Source organism: Heterocephalus glaber, unplaced genomic scaffold (genome assembly GCF_053883595.1).
Source record: "Heterocephalus glaber isolate CG9 unplaced genomic scaffold, H.glaber_assembly_v1.0 deba00001481, whole genome shotgun sequence".
NCBI classification, from domain to species: domain Eukaryota; kingdom Metazoa; phylum Chordata; class Mammalia; order Rodentia; family Bathyergidae; genus Heterocephalus; species Heterocephalus glaber.
Window position 1 is genome coordinate 36,529,567 of NW_028258317.1, and position 17,530 is coordinate 36,547,096.

Genomic DNA, 17,530 nt, shown 5'->3' on the forward strand with positions numbered 1-17,530 from the left:
ATGCTTTATTAAAAGGTAAAATTTCCATATAGTAAAATGCACAAATCTTAGGGTACCATTCAAAGAGGTTTTACAAATGCATACATTCATGTTAACCTAAATCCCTACCAAAATATGGAACATTTCCTTCAATCCAAAAAGTTCTCTCATATTTTTCCCAGCCAACTCCCACTGGCAACTCATGCCAGAGGCCTCAATCATTGTTCAGTTTTTCACTAACAACCAGTTTTTCCTTTGCTAGAATTTTATGTAAAAGAATCATATAGAATATCCTCACATGTGCAAGGTTTCCTTCATTCAGCATAATGTTTTTGAGATTCATTCATGCTGTTGCACATATTAGTAGTTTGTTCATTTTTTAGTATTTCACTGTATAAATGTAACACAAATTATTTCTTCACTTTCTTATCAAGACATTGTTGGATTTTTTTCCCCAATTTTTGGCTACTATGGATGGAGCCTCTATGAAATTGTTACAGACGTTTTTTGTATTTTCTTTCTCAAAGGAAAATGCTAAACAGTGAAACTGCTGGGTCACAGGACAATGTTTTTAATCATCAGGCTTTTTTCAAAAGTAGTTGTACTATTTTATGCTTCCCTGAGAAAGTACAAGTTGCTCTACATCTCCATCCATATTTGGTACTAACGGTCTTTTCAATGAGAGCCATCTGATTAGTGTGTAGTGAGGGCCACTGAAATTTTAATTTGCATTTCCCTGATAAGCAAAGTTAAGAACTTTTCATATTATTGATACCGTTCTGTCACTGTCCTCTGTAAAATATCTGTTGAAATTATTTGACCTTGAGTGAATAACTTCTCATTTTCCCTGGACCTCAAATTTCCTGATAGTCAAATGAAAGTTACTAACTTTTGTATTTATTGCCTTCCGATTCTTATGTTGCTAAACTCAAGTTGTTGTATAGTTATTAAATACAAGAGGTAACTGTGAGAGCTCAGAGTATGACCTCCCAAAGTACTGCACTTTAGCATGCTGAGTATTTTTGAGCTTAAGGATATGGGAGGGTCTCAAAAGCAAGAAGTCCTCTCTGGCCTTCTCTTGCTCTCCTATCTTCTACCCCTACAACAAGTATTAAAAGCTAGAAATGTCAGGGCCAGGGATTTAGCTCAGTGGTTCCGGCACCTGCCTTGCAAGCACAAGGTCCTGAGTTCGATCCCCAGTACCAAAGAAAACCTAGAAATGTCTCTCTCTAACCTACTGTCCCTGAAAATAGTCCAGAAGACTCGTATGTGACAGGAGGAAAGGAAGGCTATGAAACAAACAGACCTTGCTGACTCTCCCAAATTTATTAGCACTACATTATATCCTTTCTGTCCAATTATGTTTCTCCACAACTATCCATATCTTTCATCAGACTTAACATAAAAATAGAGCTTTCCTTGGGTCTTTGAATCTTCAATTTCTGAAACCTCCTATGTCACATAAAACTTTTTTAAATAAATTTTTTGTTTTCTCTTGCAAATTTATGTTATGAGTGTCATTCATAAACCTTACAATGGATGAGGAAAAGAATATTCTTTCTCCCCTAAATAATCAAAAAATCCTTACCAAAACTAAAAACCAAAGGCAACTAGCCAAAAGCAAGGATCTTAAGTACTACAAGAATTATAACTTATTATTTAGCCCCATGCACATATAAAACACTTTCATTTTTCTTATTTCATTCCTAAAGATAACTTACATTCAAATATTAGTAAAGAAGTGATTGAAACAATATGTAAATTTTTTTTTTTTTTGGTACCGGGATCGAACTCAGAACCTTGTGCTTGCCAGGCAGGTGGCAGAACCACTGAGCCAAATCCCCGGCCCGACAATATGTAAATTTAAGACAGGCATGGTGACTTCATGCCTGTGATCCCAGCACTTTGGGAGGCTGATGCAGGAGGACTGCAAGTTCAAGCTCAGCCTGGGCAACTTGGTGACTTAGAAAGACCCTGTTTCAAAATTAAAAATAAAAATAAAAAGGGCTAGGGTACAGCTCATTGTGAAGGCCCCACTACCACCACCAAAAAAAAAGAAAGTAAATCTAAGTCTGAATTGATATTCAATACTCTCAATTAAAACCCTATGTACAAGAATGTTCATAACATGATTCCTTTTTCTTTGAGATAAGACCTCAGTAAGTTGCCCAGGCTGGTCTCAAACTTGTAAAACTCCTACCTCACATCTCCCAAGTAGCTGCAATTACAAAGGCATGCTACCACACCTGGCTAACAACATTATTCTCAGTATCCAAAACCCAGACATCACCCAAATATCTATCAATAATAAATGAATAAATATAAGTGTGGTATGTTTATATACAATATAACACTAAACATCAGTACCAAGTTCATACAACAATATGGACGAATCTGATAAACACAACATTGAGAGAAAGAAGCTAGATACAAAAGATACACTATATGATTCTGAATGCAGAAAAATAAAATTGATCCATGCTATGGTAGAGTAGTAGTTACCCAGTAGTAGTTACCCAGGTAAAGGAGCACTTGGTAATTTTATATTCCACAATCTAGGGGCTTGCTGTGAATTATACAGTGATTTAGATGAATTTCTTTATATGTATTTATTCATACTTAAATAAAAAGATTTAAGCCCAAGTCCAACATAACAGCTTTTTTTTTTTCAGTACTAGGGATTGAACTCAGGATCTTTGTCCTGAGCTACATCTCAACCTTTTAATTTTGAGATAGGATCTCCATAAGTAGTTAAATTGCCCAGGCTGGCCTTTAATGTGAGAGCATCTTGCCTCAGCCCTGCCAAAGTGCTGAGATTACAGCCATGCACCACCACATCCAGCTGTAACAGTAGTGGTTCTTAACCCTAGCGAATGAAAAACATCACCTGCAATGTTTCTTGAACATACAGACTCTTAGGTCAGAGGTTTGATTCATATTATGTATGACTAGTGGCCTGCAATATATATTTTAAAAATAAAAATTCTTTCATGGTTCTGCTGTTCTATTTGTTTCATGGAACAAGTATCTCTAAAACTAATTAACAACTGGGCACAGTGATGGTCACGTATAATCCCAGCTACTGAAGAGGCTGAAGCAGGAGAACTGTAACTTCAAAGCCGGCAGGGGCAATTCAGCAACACCTTGTCACAACATAACCCCAACAACACAAAAATAAATAGATAAAATAATCTAAAGTACATAAATGTTCACATAATTGCCAGAAAGTCTGTCCACCAAAGGTCAATCAATGCATCAAAACCCTATCCCTCTGATCGTACACGGATACGCAACAGTAAGCGATGATATAGAGGTTATACCCTTAAACATGGTAAGAAATAGAAATGGTCTTACTACAGAGTTCTTCTTGGATCCTACATGCCTCAGCTAACCTCTCTTCTGCAGCCCGTCTTCCAAGACCAGTTTCCTTTCTAGCGACAGCCAGGTCATACTCCAGACTCTGTCGAAATGCTTCTCCTTTTTCAACCTCAGACCGTAGCTTGGCAATCTGGCTCTCATAGCTTGACAGCTACAAACAGATTTCTGAGCTCATGAACCAATATTAAAACATGTCTCCAAGATTACAAGATCATGCACTCAAACATTTAAATTTCTTAGAGAAATTTGCTTCCATAATATTTCTAAGAACTTATAAACATATTTTTGAAAGGAAGCACTACTTTACCAATTGACACACAGTGTTTCTTATTTTAGAGAACCAACTACAGAAAAAAATGAAAATGAAAAAAATTTGTTTATAAACTCTTTACAAGAATAAAGAGGGCCAGGGATGTTGATCAGTAGTGCCACGCCTGCCTGGCAAGCACAAGGTCCTGAGTTCAATCCTCATAACCAGAAAAAAAAGAAAGAAAAATCACATTTTAAACAGAAACAGTCATACCCTAAAAATGAAAAAATAGCCAGTGGTATTTATGGTGGCACAAGCCTATAATCCCAGTACTCACTCAGGATGCTGAGGCAGGAGGATCACCTGAGTTCAAGGCCAGCCCTGGCTACAGAGTAAGCTCAAGGTCAGCCTGAACTATATACCAAGACTCTGACTCAAAAAACAAACAAACAAACAAAAAATCCACATACACAGAGAACACACAGTAATTACTTTAAAAAACATTTTCTTGGGGCTGGGGATTTAGCTCAGTGGTTCTGCCACCTGCCTTGCAAGCACAAGATCCCAAGTTCGATCCCTAGCACCAAAAAAAAAAAAAATTTCTCTTCTACCCTTTATTTCCTAATCAAAGAGCAAACTCCATCAAAGTAGAGTTTGGTAAATACTGTCTATATTATTTCTCTTGATTATGGGGTCACTAATAGAGCTTAAAGTAATAAAAATGTCCATTTAGCAGAGATTCTAACAAACTATTATCTAATTTGTGATACTCAGTGAAGTACTGTGACAGAAATAGATCAGAGTTAAAACTAGATTATTTTATAAGGTCCTTTCTTACTCTAAAATTAGATGACAACCTAATTTTAAGTTCTTTGTATGTTCTAGATATTAGTCCTCTGCCCAAGGAGCTGACAAAAAATTTCCCATTCTGTAATTTTTGTCTCCACTCTATTGCTTCCTCTGTTGTACAGAAGTCTTTTAAATTTGATATTATATAATCTGACTTGTTGATATTTGATGTTATTTCTTATGCAATTGTGATTTTGTTCAAAAAGTCTCTACCTAAGCCTATGTCAAGAGTTTTACCCATTTTTATATTCCATTAGATTCAATTTTTCTGTTTTAAATCCAGGTCTTCGATCCATTTTGATTTTATCTTAGTACATGGTAAGTGATATGGTCTAAATTCAATTTTTTGCGTGTGTGTAACCAGTTCTCCAAGCACCATTTGTTGAGACTATCTTTCCTCAAGTGTGTGTTTTTTGCCCCTTTGTCAAAGACGAGATGACTTGAGTTGTTTCTGCACCCTCTACTCTGTTCCACTGGTCCCTATAACTGTTTTTGCATGGTACTGTGCCATTTTTATCACTGTACCTTTGTAATATAACTTGAAATTCGACTTCGTGATGGCTCCTGCTTTATTTTTGTTGCCCAGAATTGCTTTTGCTATCTGGGTCTCTTCTGGTTCCATATAAATTTTATGATTTTTCTTGTTCTGTGAAGAATGTTGTTGGTATTTTGATTGGGATTCCATTAAATCTATATATCACTTTTGTTAATATGGTAATTTTGTTAATATTGGTTCTGCCTCACTGGAACAGGAGATGTCATTACATTTTCTGATGCCCACTTGAACTTCTTTTTTTAGGATACTAGTTTTTGTTGTACAGGTCTTCTACTTCCTTGGTTAGGTTAATTCCTAAATATTTAATTTATCTTGAGGCTGTTGTGAATGGTATTATTTCCTAATTCCTTTCTCAATGGATTCATTATTGGTATACAGACCACATGATGCTTTACAAAGAAGACCAAAAGACTCCTGGAACTACTAACCAAATTCAGCAACATATCAGGATATAAAATCTAACCTTCTATTCTTAACAATTTAGCAATGGTCACAGCAGAAATAGTTGCTTTGCAAGATCCATCTCCCCACACTCACCATAGACTGACAAGATCTCAGTATGCTGCAGTACAAGGAGAAATGCACAGTCTAGCCTGGGAGGAAATAACTTACATAGCAAAAGAAATCCAATCTTGTTAATTTTATATTAGCAAGATCCTGGAGAATATGTATAGGACTGATGTGAATTTAATGAGCTATCTTCAACAGTTTGCTTAGATGACTCACTACAAATTGAATTCAATATTGGCTCAAAATCATTTAATAAGGTAAAAATGCCAGTACCTTCCTGATACCTGATATACAGGATAAATAACTAACCAAATGCCATATATCTTCTAAATGGAAGGGACACGACTAAGACAGTGTCTGCACAATTTAATATTTTTCCTAGTACACCAAGATGGATACACTGGACTTTAAGAATGAATAAGACTTTGGGCTGGGTGATATAATTCAGTGGTGAAGCACTTGCTTAGCATATGCTAGGTTTGATTCTCAGCATAACCAAAAAAAAAAGGAAGAAGGAGGATAATAAGACAGTGAAAAAGAGAGAACACAACAGATTGAGAGGGAAGGAGATGAAAAAAAGAATCAAGATGTGTTGTGCACATGTAACAACTCTTCACAAGGAAAGAATATAATCACTATGTACTGCAAACAGGTACTAATAAAAAATTTTTTTAAAAAAATACAACAGAACAGACATTAAACTGTAATTCATGGGGGCCGGGGATTTAGCTCAGTGGTTCCGCCATCTGCCTCACAAGCACAAGGACCCAAGTTCGAGCCACAGTACCAAAAAAAAAAAAAAAAAAAACTATAATCATGAATTACCTTAGAAGAGAAAGAAAACTACTACCCTTGATATATGTACACATCCATATGAAATATATATGCATATCCCCCAAACTAAGATATAATGACATAATAAAACAAAAAGAAACTAAGATAATTTATGAATTGCACTATAATTAAAAATTCTAAACTGGGCAAGGTGCCACACACCTGTAATCCCAGCACTCAGGAGGCTGAAGCAGAAGGATTGCAAGAACAAACCCAGCATGGGCAATATAATGAATTAGCAAGACTGTGTCTCAAAATTTATAAAGGAGGCTGGAGATGTAGCTCAGTACAAAGACCCTTGGTTCTATCCCAAAAATGGCAAAAAAAAAAAAAAAACATTTCTAAAGCCGGGCCAAATGGCACGTACCTGTAATCCCAGCCAGGAGGGAGGCTAAGGCAAGAGAATTGAGAATTCAAAGACAACCTGGGAAACTTAGTAAAACTGTCTCAAAATAAAATTTTAAAATGGCTTAGGATATAGCTCACCACTCCCTGAGTTCAATCTCCAGTAACTCTCTCTCTCTCTCTCTCTCTCTCTCTCTCACACACACACACACACACACACACACACACACACACACACACACACATTCTACACTCAAATCTATTTATTTAAGAAAGAGATTATTCCATGATTGAGACCATAAAGGAACCTTTATTATGATTTCAAAAGTGTTTAACTTGGGCCGGGGATTTAGCTCAGTGGGACTGCACCTGCCTGGCAAGTGCAAGGTCCTGAGTTCTATCCCCCATACTGGGGGGGGGGGCTCTAAATTATAAATACTTTAGTCATCAAAAATATTTATCACCTTTCACGCTAAAATCAGGAACAAGACAAGGATGCCCACTATCACCACTCCTGTTCAATATTGTCCTGGAAACATTAGCCACAGCAATTAGAAAAGAGAAAGAAATAAAAGGAATAAAGATAGGAAAGGAAGAAGTTAAACTGTCATTATTTGCTGATGATATGATACTTTACATAAAAGACCCAAAAAACTCGGCCAAAAGACTTCTAGACTTAATTGACAGATTCAGTAGAGTAGCTGGATATAAGGTCAACACTCAAAAAACAATAGCCTTCTTATACACAAATAGCAGACTCACTGAGAGAGAAATTAGGGAATCAATTCCTTTTACAATAGCATCCAAAAAAATGAAATATCTAAGAATCAATCTAACAAAGGAAGCAAAAGACCTCTACACCGAAAACTACAGCACTCTGAAAAGAGAAAATCAAGGAAGATATAAGAAAATGGAAAGACATCCCTTATTCCTGGGTAGGAAGAACCAATATGGTGAAAATGGCCATACTTCCAAAACTACTATATAGATTTAATGCAATGCCAATTGAAATTCCAACAATATACTTCATAGAACTAGAGAAAACAATCCAAAAATTCATTTGGAACCAGAAGAGACCTAGAATAGCAAAAGCAATTCTAGGCAACAGAGACATGGCTGGGGACATCAAAATCCCCAACTTGAAACTATACTACAAAGCTACTGTGATAAAAACAGCATGGTACTGGCAAAGAAACAGACCCGAGGAGCAATGGAATAGATTAGAAGATGCAGAAACAACTCCACACATACTCAGCCACCTCATCTTTGACAAAGGAGCCAACCACCACCATTGGAGAAAAGATAGCCTATTTAATAAATAGTGTTGGAAAAACTGGATCTCAACCTGCCAAAGATTAAAACTAGACCCATACCTATCACCATGCACTAAACTAAGATCGAAGTGGATTAAAGATCTAAATATTAAGACAGAAACACTAAATTTGCTGGAAGATAAGTTAGGTAGAACTCTTGAAGACAATGGCATAGGAAAAGACTTTATGAACAAAACCTCAGTAGCATGGGAACTAGCAGAAAGAATCAACAACTGGGATCTCATCTTATTAAAAAGCTTCTGCACAGCAAGAGAAACCATCAACAGAGCTAAGAGACAACCTACAATGTGGGAAAAAACATTTAGCATCTGTACCTCAGACAAAGGACTACTATCTAGAATATATAAAGAACTGAAGGGGCAGGGATTTAGCTCAGTGGTTTCGATGCCTGCTGCACAAGCACAAGGACCTGAGTTCCATCCCCAGTACCAAAAAAAAAGAAAGAAAGAAAAAGAACTGAAAAAAATCAGACCCCCCAAATTCAAAGACCTAATTCAAAAATGGGCATCTGAAATGAACAGACATTTCTCAGACAAAGAAGTAAAGGCAGCAAATAAACGTATGAAAAAAATGTTCAACATCACTGATCATTCGAGAGATGCAGATGAAAACAACACTGAAATTCCACCTCACCCTAGAAAGAATGGCAGCTATCAATAAATCAACCAATAATAAATGCTGGTGGGGGTGTAGGGAGAAAGGAACCCTTCTCCATCGTTGGTGGGAGTGCAGACTGGTGCAACCACTGTGGAAATCAGTATGGAGATACATCAAAGAACTAGGGCTAGAGGTCCCATTTTAACCAGCTATTCCCCTGCTGGGTATCTTCCCCAAAGAATTAAAAGAATCATACCACAGTGATATATGTGTACCCATATTTATAGTGGCACAGTTTGTAATAGCTAAAGCTTGGAAACAGCCCAAGTGTCCATCAACTGGAAACTGGATAAAGAAGATGTAGGTTTTTTTAATAAAATGGAGTACTACTCAGCCATAAAGAATCAGAAACTAGTCATTTATAGCTAAATGGATGCATATTCAGGTCATACTCTTAAGTGAAATAAATAGGACACATATGTATAAATACTGAATAGTTTCTCTAGTGTGAGAAACTGAAAGTGTAAGTAAGGATTAAAAGGGTTAATAACGAATAATTGATACTTTGAAACAGGAAAAGGTCCAAAGGGGTAGGGGTGGTGGGAGGGGAAGGGGAAAAGTAAGAAGGGAAAGGAAAAATTATGAGAAAAGAAAAAAAAATGGACATGAAGTTTATGTAAATAGGGAAGGGTGGAGGGGGTGAAGGGCACACAGGTAATGGGGAAAAAAATAAAAACCAAGATACATCATGTACAGTACAAGCACCCAATGATAAATGTGAACGTACTGCATACCTAAAATGTACCAATAAAAGAATTTAAGGAAAAAAAATGTTTATCAATCAGTATTTTTGGTCAAGTCAAACTCAATAATTAAAATAAATCTAAGTAACCTACAAAGAAATATCATTCATTAAAGATTTACTTTAACATTCCCATAAAATTTCACTATATTTTAAATGTTTTCTTCTTACAATTTCAAGCACAAGAATGGTAAAGTGATAAAGGTTAAATATGGTGTTTGTAATATGAAATAAATATAGAAATTCAAACTCCACTTTTAACACTAAAAGGAAAATAAATTCTACCTCTGCATTGTGCTTAGTTGTCATTTCTAATTTTTCTTTCTTAGCCCAATGGAGTTTCTTTCTAAGATCAGCAGTAATATCCAAGTCTGTTTCATTTTTAATCAATTGTTTTACATCTGAGGAGGGATTCTTCAACCTACAAAACAAGATCGTAATAAAATATGATTCTCATAAAATGTAATTCATAGCCGGGGATTTAGCTCAGTGGTTCTGGCGCCTGCTTCGCAAGCACAAGGACCTGAGTTCGATCCCTGGTACCAAAAAAATAAATAAATAAAATAAAGTAAAATTAAATATAATTCATAGCATTTCTGATATTTCTGGTAACTTATTTTTTTTTAAAAACATAAGGAAAACATAAGGTCCTTGACTTAAATTTACAATCTAGTAAAAGATATTCATTGCAAACGTTAGATAGAAACACAAAATAGGGCTGGGAATTTAGCTAAGTGGCACCATGCCTGCCTCACAAGCGCAAGGTCCTGAGTTTGATCCCCAATACCAAAAAAAAGGAAACACAAAACAGTACACTATTAGTAACAAACCACTGTCCATTTGGAATCCACCACATAGTTCAAGATGGGTATTTGTTATGGCTGTGTCTAGATGTCCCCCTAAAGCCTCATGCTGTCATAGGTGGGGCTTTTTCAGAGGTGGCTGGATCTAGAGTGTGTGATGCCGCAACCGATTCATGGTGCAATGCTGGGATAGAAGGCACTAGGATTAAGGGTGTGGTGCTACCCGCCCTAAGTAGTCTGGATGAGAGAAAAGGGGCAGAAAGGTGCTGTTAAGGTCCCCTGTTGCTTTTACTACCTTCTGAGCACTGTGAAGTGTTGCTCCTCTCTGATACCTGTCTGTTGTGCCACTCTGCCTTGGAGACCTCTACAAACTATGAGCTAAATAAACCTTTCCTCCCTTAACTTGTGAGTGTTGGGTATTTTGTCTCAGCAATGAGAAAGACAGAATTTAAACTGTCTAATCGTATCACAAGCACAGTAATTTTGGAAGAGACAAAACTGAGTTATTTCTTTTTAATTAATATATTTTACTCACTACAAATGTAATACATACTACAAAACAAATGTATACAAATTAAAAAATACAGGGCTGGGGATTTAGCTCAGTGGTTCCACTGCCTGCCTCACAAGCCCAAGTGCCATCCCCGGTACCAAAAAAAAAAAAAACAAATTTCAGCTATATAATAGCAGACTAGCACACACTCTCCCTGCCTGCCCCCCAAATTAAAATAAAAACAAATAGAATGTACAGATATAAACCCACAAGAAGAAAGAGCACAGAAGATGAGATGATACCAATGAAATACTGTACCAGAAGCTGGAAAGCAGGTGGCTAAGTTAACTGATTTAACTAAAAAAGCTGAATTCAAAGCAAGTAATGGAGAAAACAACCTGATTTACATTAGAGCCCCAATTAGTAACACTGTAATTAGTAAAATTTTGGAAAATGGGTGTGAACGTAGGGCAGAAAATTAAAAGACTAACAACAAAATAAAATAATTAGATTCTCAGACCCTCATCTCTTCCCCAAATGAAGAAACTATGTCAAAGAGAAGCTAAGTGATTTGCCCAAATTCATAGGGCTCTGTGAGAGAGAATTCATAACCTGGCATCCTGCTTCCATGGTGTGTCCTCAACTTCTACACCATACTGCCTCTCTGGAAAGGAGGAAATTACTAAAGGAAACAATATTTTTTTTTGGTACCAGGGATCGAACTCAGGTCCCTGAGCTTGCACAGCGGGCGGCAAAACCACTGAGCTAAATCCCCGGCCCAGGAAACAATATTTTTAATTCCAGATTCTAAAGGATATGAGCATCAAACCAAGTAGATTATATGCAATCTTTAGAAAACAGAGGACAAAAAAAGAAAAGAGTTCCTTTAAGTTCAAGACAGAAATAAACTGGTTTTACATAAAGGATTAAAATATGTTTGGAGCCTAACCTAATGGGACATACCTGTAATCCCAGCCAGTAGAAAGGCTGAAGCAGGAGGATCTCAAGACTAAGGCCAATGTTTTAGTTACTTTCCTCTCATTGCTGAGACAAAATACATGACACCCAAAGTTGAAGGGAGGAAGGTTTATTTAGCTCACAGTCTGTAGAGGTTTCAGTCCACAGGTGGCTGGCTCCAAGGCAGAGTGGCACGTGGCAGAGGGATGTCACAGAGAAACAGTTCATTGCATGCAGAAGACACCAAAAACAAGGGACCTTAACTGCACTTTTCTGCCCTTTTTATCTCATCCAGACTACAGGGTAGGTAGCACCTACACCCTTAATCCTACTGCCCTGGATCCTCGCACTGCACCATGAATCAATTGCAGCATCACACACTTCAGATCCTCCACCTATGACTGATTGAGGCTTTGTGGGTATATCTAGACACAAGCCGTAACAGCCAGCCTGGGCAACTTTGCAAGACCCTGTCTCAAAATGTAAAAGGTTGGGAGGGGGCTGGGCACATAGCTCAATGGTATAACACTTCTGGATTCAATCCCTAGTACAAAAGGAAGTGAAAGGGGAAAGAGAAGGAAGCAGAGAAAGAAGCAGGAAGAAATCTGTTTGCAACATTTCTCAACAGAAATACTGGAAATTAGCAAGAATTCAGATTTCTAAGAAATTAGAAAATTAGAAATTAGAGAACTCAGAAGAAATGAGAATTACCAAAACTAAACCAAGAAGACTTAAAAATCCTGAATAACCTAATAACAGGCAATAAAATTGAAGCAGTAATTTTAAAAAACTATCAACTAAGGGGGCTGGAGATTTAGCTCAGTGGTTTCGGCACCTGCCTCGAAAGCACAAGGTCCTGAGTTCAATCCCTGGTACCAAAAACAAAAAAACTATCAACTAAGAAAATCCAGGACCTGATGGATTCATAGACAAATTCTACTTCAGGGAAGAATTAACACCAATATTCCTCAAACTTTTTAATGAAATTGACAGGGAAGGAATACTCCCAAAATTATTCTTGGAAGCTAGAATTACCCAGATCCCAAAACCAGACAAAGATCCAACCAAAGAAGAGAACTTCTGGCCAATCTCTGCAATGAATACAAATGCAAAAATCCTCAACAAGACTGGCAAACAGAGTACGACAAATCTCTAAAAGATTATACACCATGATCAAGTAGGCTTCATCCCAAAGATGCAAGTATAGTTCAACATAAGCAAATCAGTAAATATAATTGTCAAACAGAAGCAAATGCAAAAAATCACATGACCATCTCAACAGATACAGAAAAAGCCTTTGACAAAATCCAACATTGTTTCATGATACAAAAAAAAACACCGAAGAAAATAGGTATAGAAGGATTTTATCTCAATGTGATAAAAGCCATTTATGACCAACCTATTGCCAACATCATATTAGCATGTTCACGACAGGGGCATAATTCACATGTGTCACTGCCATGTAGTTTGGGCACCCACCCAATTGGGGATTGGCAGCAGTGATACAAGCCACCCAATGGGACAGTCATGCATGTACCAACAGAGAGTGAAGCCAGCAGGAACATGTTAAATAGGGAAAAACTGAAAGCTTTCTCTCTAATATAGTTTTCAGATTATTAACATATTTTAAAATTTGACTGGCTGTCCATAGAACAGTGGTAACATTGAGTTTTTTAACAAGTATAGAAAAGACCAAGTTAACCCTATAATTATAATTTAAGAATTTGTAATGGACAAGAAATGTTTTATGTACACCAATTAAATATCAACTCAAATTGAAACAAAGATATATTTATTAATTAGGTAAAATTTGTAACTTGATTTTTTTTGTAAAATCTATTAATGTTTGGTAGAGAGCACAGTTGTAGTTTTTCTGGCTTTGTTTTGGATTTTAGACCTTTGTAGGTAGCATCAGGCTGATAACATAGTGTTGGCCTTGGCTCTTAAAGCCAGAAGTGGGGTTTTTTTTATTATTTTGTTTTATGGCTTTTTTGAGCTTTTTAAGCTGTTTTAAATTTTTTTTTTTTTCAGTTTTTTTTAATCTGAGTGTAAGCCCTGTTCGACCCTCTCTGAGTCTAACCACGATGTCTTGTCCACACCCTCTGGTGTAATAAAGCCAAGCAGTTTTGTTTTTGTCTCTGTCTCTTTTGTACCTGTGATCTTAGCAACTCAAGCAGAGTGGGAGGTTGCTCAACCTCCTCCAAAGGGGAAGCACTGGAGTTTGCCTATAATGATGTCACATTTTTTGAGAGAGGTAAGTCTGCCATGTGAAGGACAGCAGATATGGCAAGCAGTTGTTTTAAGACCAAAACCAGATAGTTTTTATCAGCGGCTGAGTGCTGCAGAGCAGAAGCTTGAGTGGCTCTCAGGCTTTGTTGTTTGGGCCACAAAATAGAGTGCACAAGGCTCTAAATTGTCAAGGTTTCAGTTAAAGTCTCAAGGGAGATAACTTTTTTTGTTGTTGTTGAGCTAGCTGGTGTTATTTCTGACACGCTCCCTAGGTTTTAAAGTTTTTATTTGTGAAAAATGATGATTATATTTAACTATCTTTTGTAGCATTTCTTTTAACACTATAGGCCAGCTTGGGCCTAAAGTGATTATCCTGTGTTTTAGTCTCAGCTGACTATCTTTACTACCTTCTCACATCTGAAGCACATACCTCTTTTTTTGGGGGGGAGGGGGGTTGTGCTTATCCTTGACCTTGATGCAAGGTGTACTGTGTCGTCGATTCTTTTCTTTCTTTTTCTTTTAATTTTTTTATTTTGAGTAGCCCCACTGACCAGGTGATTGTGCATGGTTTGAGCCCCATGTTGGGCGCCAATCATTGGAGACCCCTGTAGTCAGGTTTCAGTACCTACCTGCCTGGTATATGACAAAGGCCTGAGAAAAAGAATACACTAAGAGACAGAACTAAGAGAAAATGAGGTGCCAGGATGACCAATGCTGGGACATCCAAAAAAAGGTGCTGGACAGTCCAAGGCACTGACTTTTATTGGCAATCAATTGGGGTAAAGGCAATGTGTGGTTTTTATGGAAATTAATATAATTAATATAATATATTCATATAATTTATTAATTTTATGGAAATTAATATAAACAATGCTCATAAAAGACAAGACAAGACAAATCAGGAACAGAACAGACAAAATATATTATTATAGTTAAAACATTGTCCTTCTAGTCTAAAGGTTTTAGTTGTGGAAATAAAATTTGGGTGCAAGTTACTCTGACCTCGACACGTAGGCTTCAGCCAGACTCACTTCTCAAAATAAGCCAACTGTGGGGTTAACTCTTCACAGCCTGCTTTAGACATAATCAATACTACAGTCCTCTACACCAAGAAAGTAAGAGTCCTCTACAATGAAAGAAAATTATATCACTTTGGAAAAGGAAATCAAACATCAGAAAATGGAAAGATGGGGGCCGGGGATTTAGCTCAGTGGTTTCACTGCCTGCTGCGCAAGCATAAGGACCCAAGTTCGATCCCCGTTACCAAAAAAAAAAAAAAAAATGGAAAGATATCCCCTGCTCCTGGAGGAGCAGAACCAATATAATCAATATGGATGTAACTGCAAAACTGATATGCAAATTTAATACAATCTCAATCAAAATAGTATTTCTCACAGATCCAGAGCAAACAATCCTAGAATTCATATGGAACCAGAAGAGATCCAGAATAGCAAAAGCAAAGCAGGAGGCATCACAATCCCAGATTTCAAGTTATACTACAAAGCTAAAATGATAAAAACAGCATGGTACTGGCACAAAAACAGACATGTGGATCAATGAAATAGAATAGAGGAAGCAGAAACAATCCCAGGCACAATCATCTATCTGATCTTTGATAAAGTGGCCAAAAACATACACTGGTAGAAAGATAGCCTCCTTAATAAATGGTGCTGGGAAAATTGGATATCCATATGCAGAAGATTGAGTCTAGACCCATATCTCTCAACATGCACTAAACTGAAGCCAAAATAGATTAAGGATCTAAATGTTAAAACAGAAACACTTAATCTGCTGGAAAATAAATATGTAAAAGTCTTGAAGACATAGGCATAGGCAAGGATCTTCTGAACAAAATCCTACAAGAAAGAATACCAAGAACCAAATGGGATCATATCAAGTTAAAAGCTTCTGCACAGCAAAGGAAACAACCAACATAGTGAAGATACAACCTACAAAACGGGAAAAAATTTTGCTAACTACTCTTCAGTGGAGTCACATTTAAAATATATAAAGAACTCAAAAAAGGGGCCAGGGATTTAGCTCAGGGGTTTTACTGCCTGCTGTGCAAGTGCAAGGACCTGGGTTCGATCCCCGGTACCAAAAAAAAACTCAAAAAAATTAGATTCCCCCAAAATAAAAGGCCCAATCAAAAAATGGGCAAGAGAAATGAATAGTCCCTTCTCAGCAGTAGTAGTGCAAATGGCCAATGAATACATAAAAGTATGTTCAACATCATTGGCCATTAGAAAAATGCAAATTAAAACAATGCTGAGATTCCCTCTTAATTCAGAAAGAATGGATATCATCAAGAAATCAAATAATAACAAATGCTGAAAAAGATATAGGGAAAAAAGAAACCTTCTACACTGTTGGAATGTTAACTAGTACAACCACTATGGAAATCAAAAAACTAAAAATAGAAATTCCATTTGACTCAGCTATTCCCCTTCTAGGTATCATCCCAAAAGAGTCAAGGACATTATATTACAGTAATACCTACATACTCATGTTTATAGCAGCACAATTTGTAACAGTTAAATTTTGGATATAGCTTATATATCCATCCACAGATTAATGGGAAAAGAAAATGTGATATTTATACACAATGGAGTACCATGCTACCATGAAGAAAGATAAAGTTGAGGCATTCATAAGTAAATGGATGCAACCTGAGACAGTAATATTAAGTGAAATAGGTCAGATACACAAGCTTAAATACTGCATGGTTTCTCTCAAATGAGAAACTCAAATACATCTTCATATATATATATAAATAATAGAGCAAAATAGAAGATAAAGAGGAAGTAGGGAGATCTTTTTCAAATGGATGGGAGAACAAGAGAGGAGGGAAGGGAGGGAAAAGAGATGGGGGAAAAAAGAATTGAAGAGCAAAGAAAAATGATGAAAATAGAGCTTTTACAAATGGAAGGAAACCAAGAGTCAGAAGGACCAGGGAGGGAGGGAAAGAGTAAGAGATGAAAAACAAAAACAAAGAGGAAAAAAAAGAATTAAGATGTGTTATGTATATGTACCAACTCCCCATGATAACTGTAATCATGATGTTCTACAGACATATACTAATTAAAAAGCAAAAAAAAGCACATGCAAGCCAGACACATGGTGGATACCTGTAATCCTAGCATTCTGGGAAGCTAAGGCAGAAGGATCACAAGTTTGGCCCAGCCTGAGCAACTTAGCAACTTTACAACATAGTTTTTGTTTTTGTTTTTCTTTTTGAAATGGGATTTTGCTATGTAGTTCTGGCTGTCCTGAACTTGTGGCAATCCTCCTGCCTCAGCCTCCCAAGTGCTGGGATTACAGAAGTGCACCTCCATGCCTGGCTAAAATAGTATTTTTTTTAAGTAAGGCAGGGTGGGGGGTAGATCCAGGGATGTATTTTAGTGGGGAAGGCCCTGGGTTTAATTCTCATGTATTTTTTTTTAAAGATAATAAAAAAGGTTGGCAAAAATATGGCAAAACTAAAACCCTGATACATTGCTGGTAGGAATCCAAAATGGTCCAGTCACTTTACAACACAATTTGGCAATTTCTTAAAAATTGTATCATTGGAGCCAGGTGTGGTGGCACACACCTGTAATCCTAGAACTTGGGAG

At 36.8% G+C, this 17,530-nt stretch overlaps 1 protein-coding gene across 17 annotated transcripts in view; it reads right to left on the reverse strand.

The window, feature by feature from the left end:
- Ccdc171 (coiled-coil domain containing 171) overlaps positions 1-17,530 on the reverse strand; it is a 361,174-nt gene that overhangs the window by 331,405 nt on the left and 12,239 nt on the right. For 11 of the 17 annotated variants that reach the window (XR_015440062.1, XM_087183885.1, XM_087183884.1 and 8 more), the window contains 2 exons: positions 9,720-9,855; positions 3,334-3,508 (listed from right to left, as the gene is read on the reverse strand). The exons of 4 other annotated variants lie outside the window; for them this stretch is intronic. Coding sequence is in view for 10 of the 13 variants with exons in the window: in XM_087183884.1 (XP_087040010.1) it covers positions 3,334-3,508; positions 9,720-9,855 (311 nt within the window). In the remaining 3 variants the exon portion in view is untranslated. Of the gene's footprint in view, positions 1-3,333; positions 3,509-9,719; positions 9,856-17,530 lie in introns of those variants that run through there. 2 more of the 17 variants (XM_087183891.1, XM_087183892.1) reach the window with 2 other exon arrangements.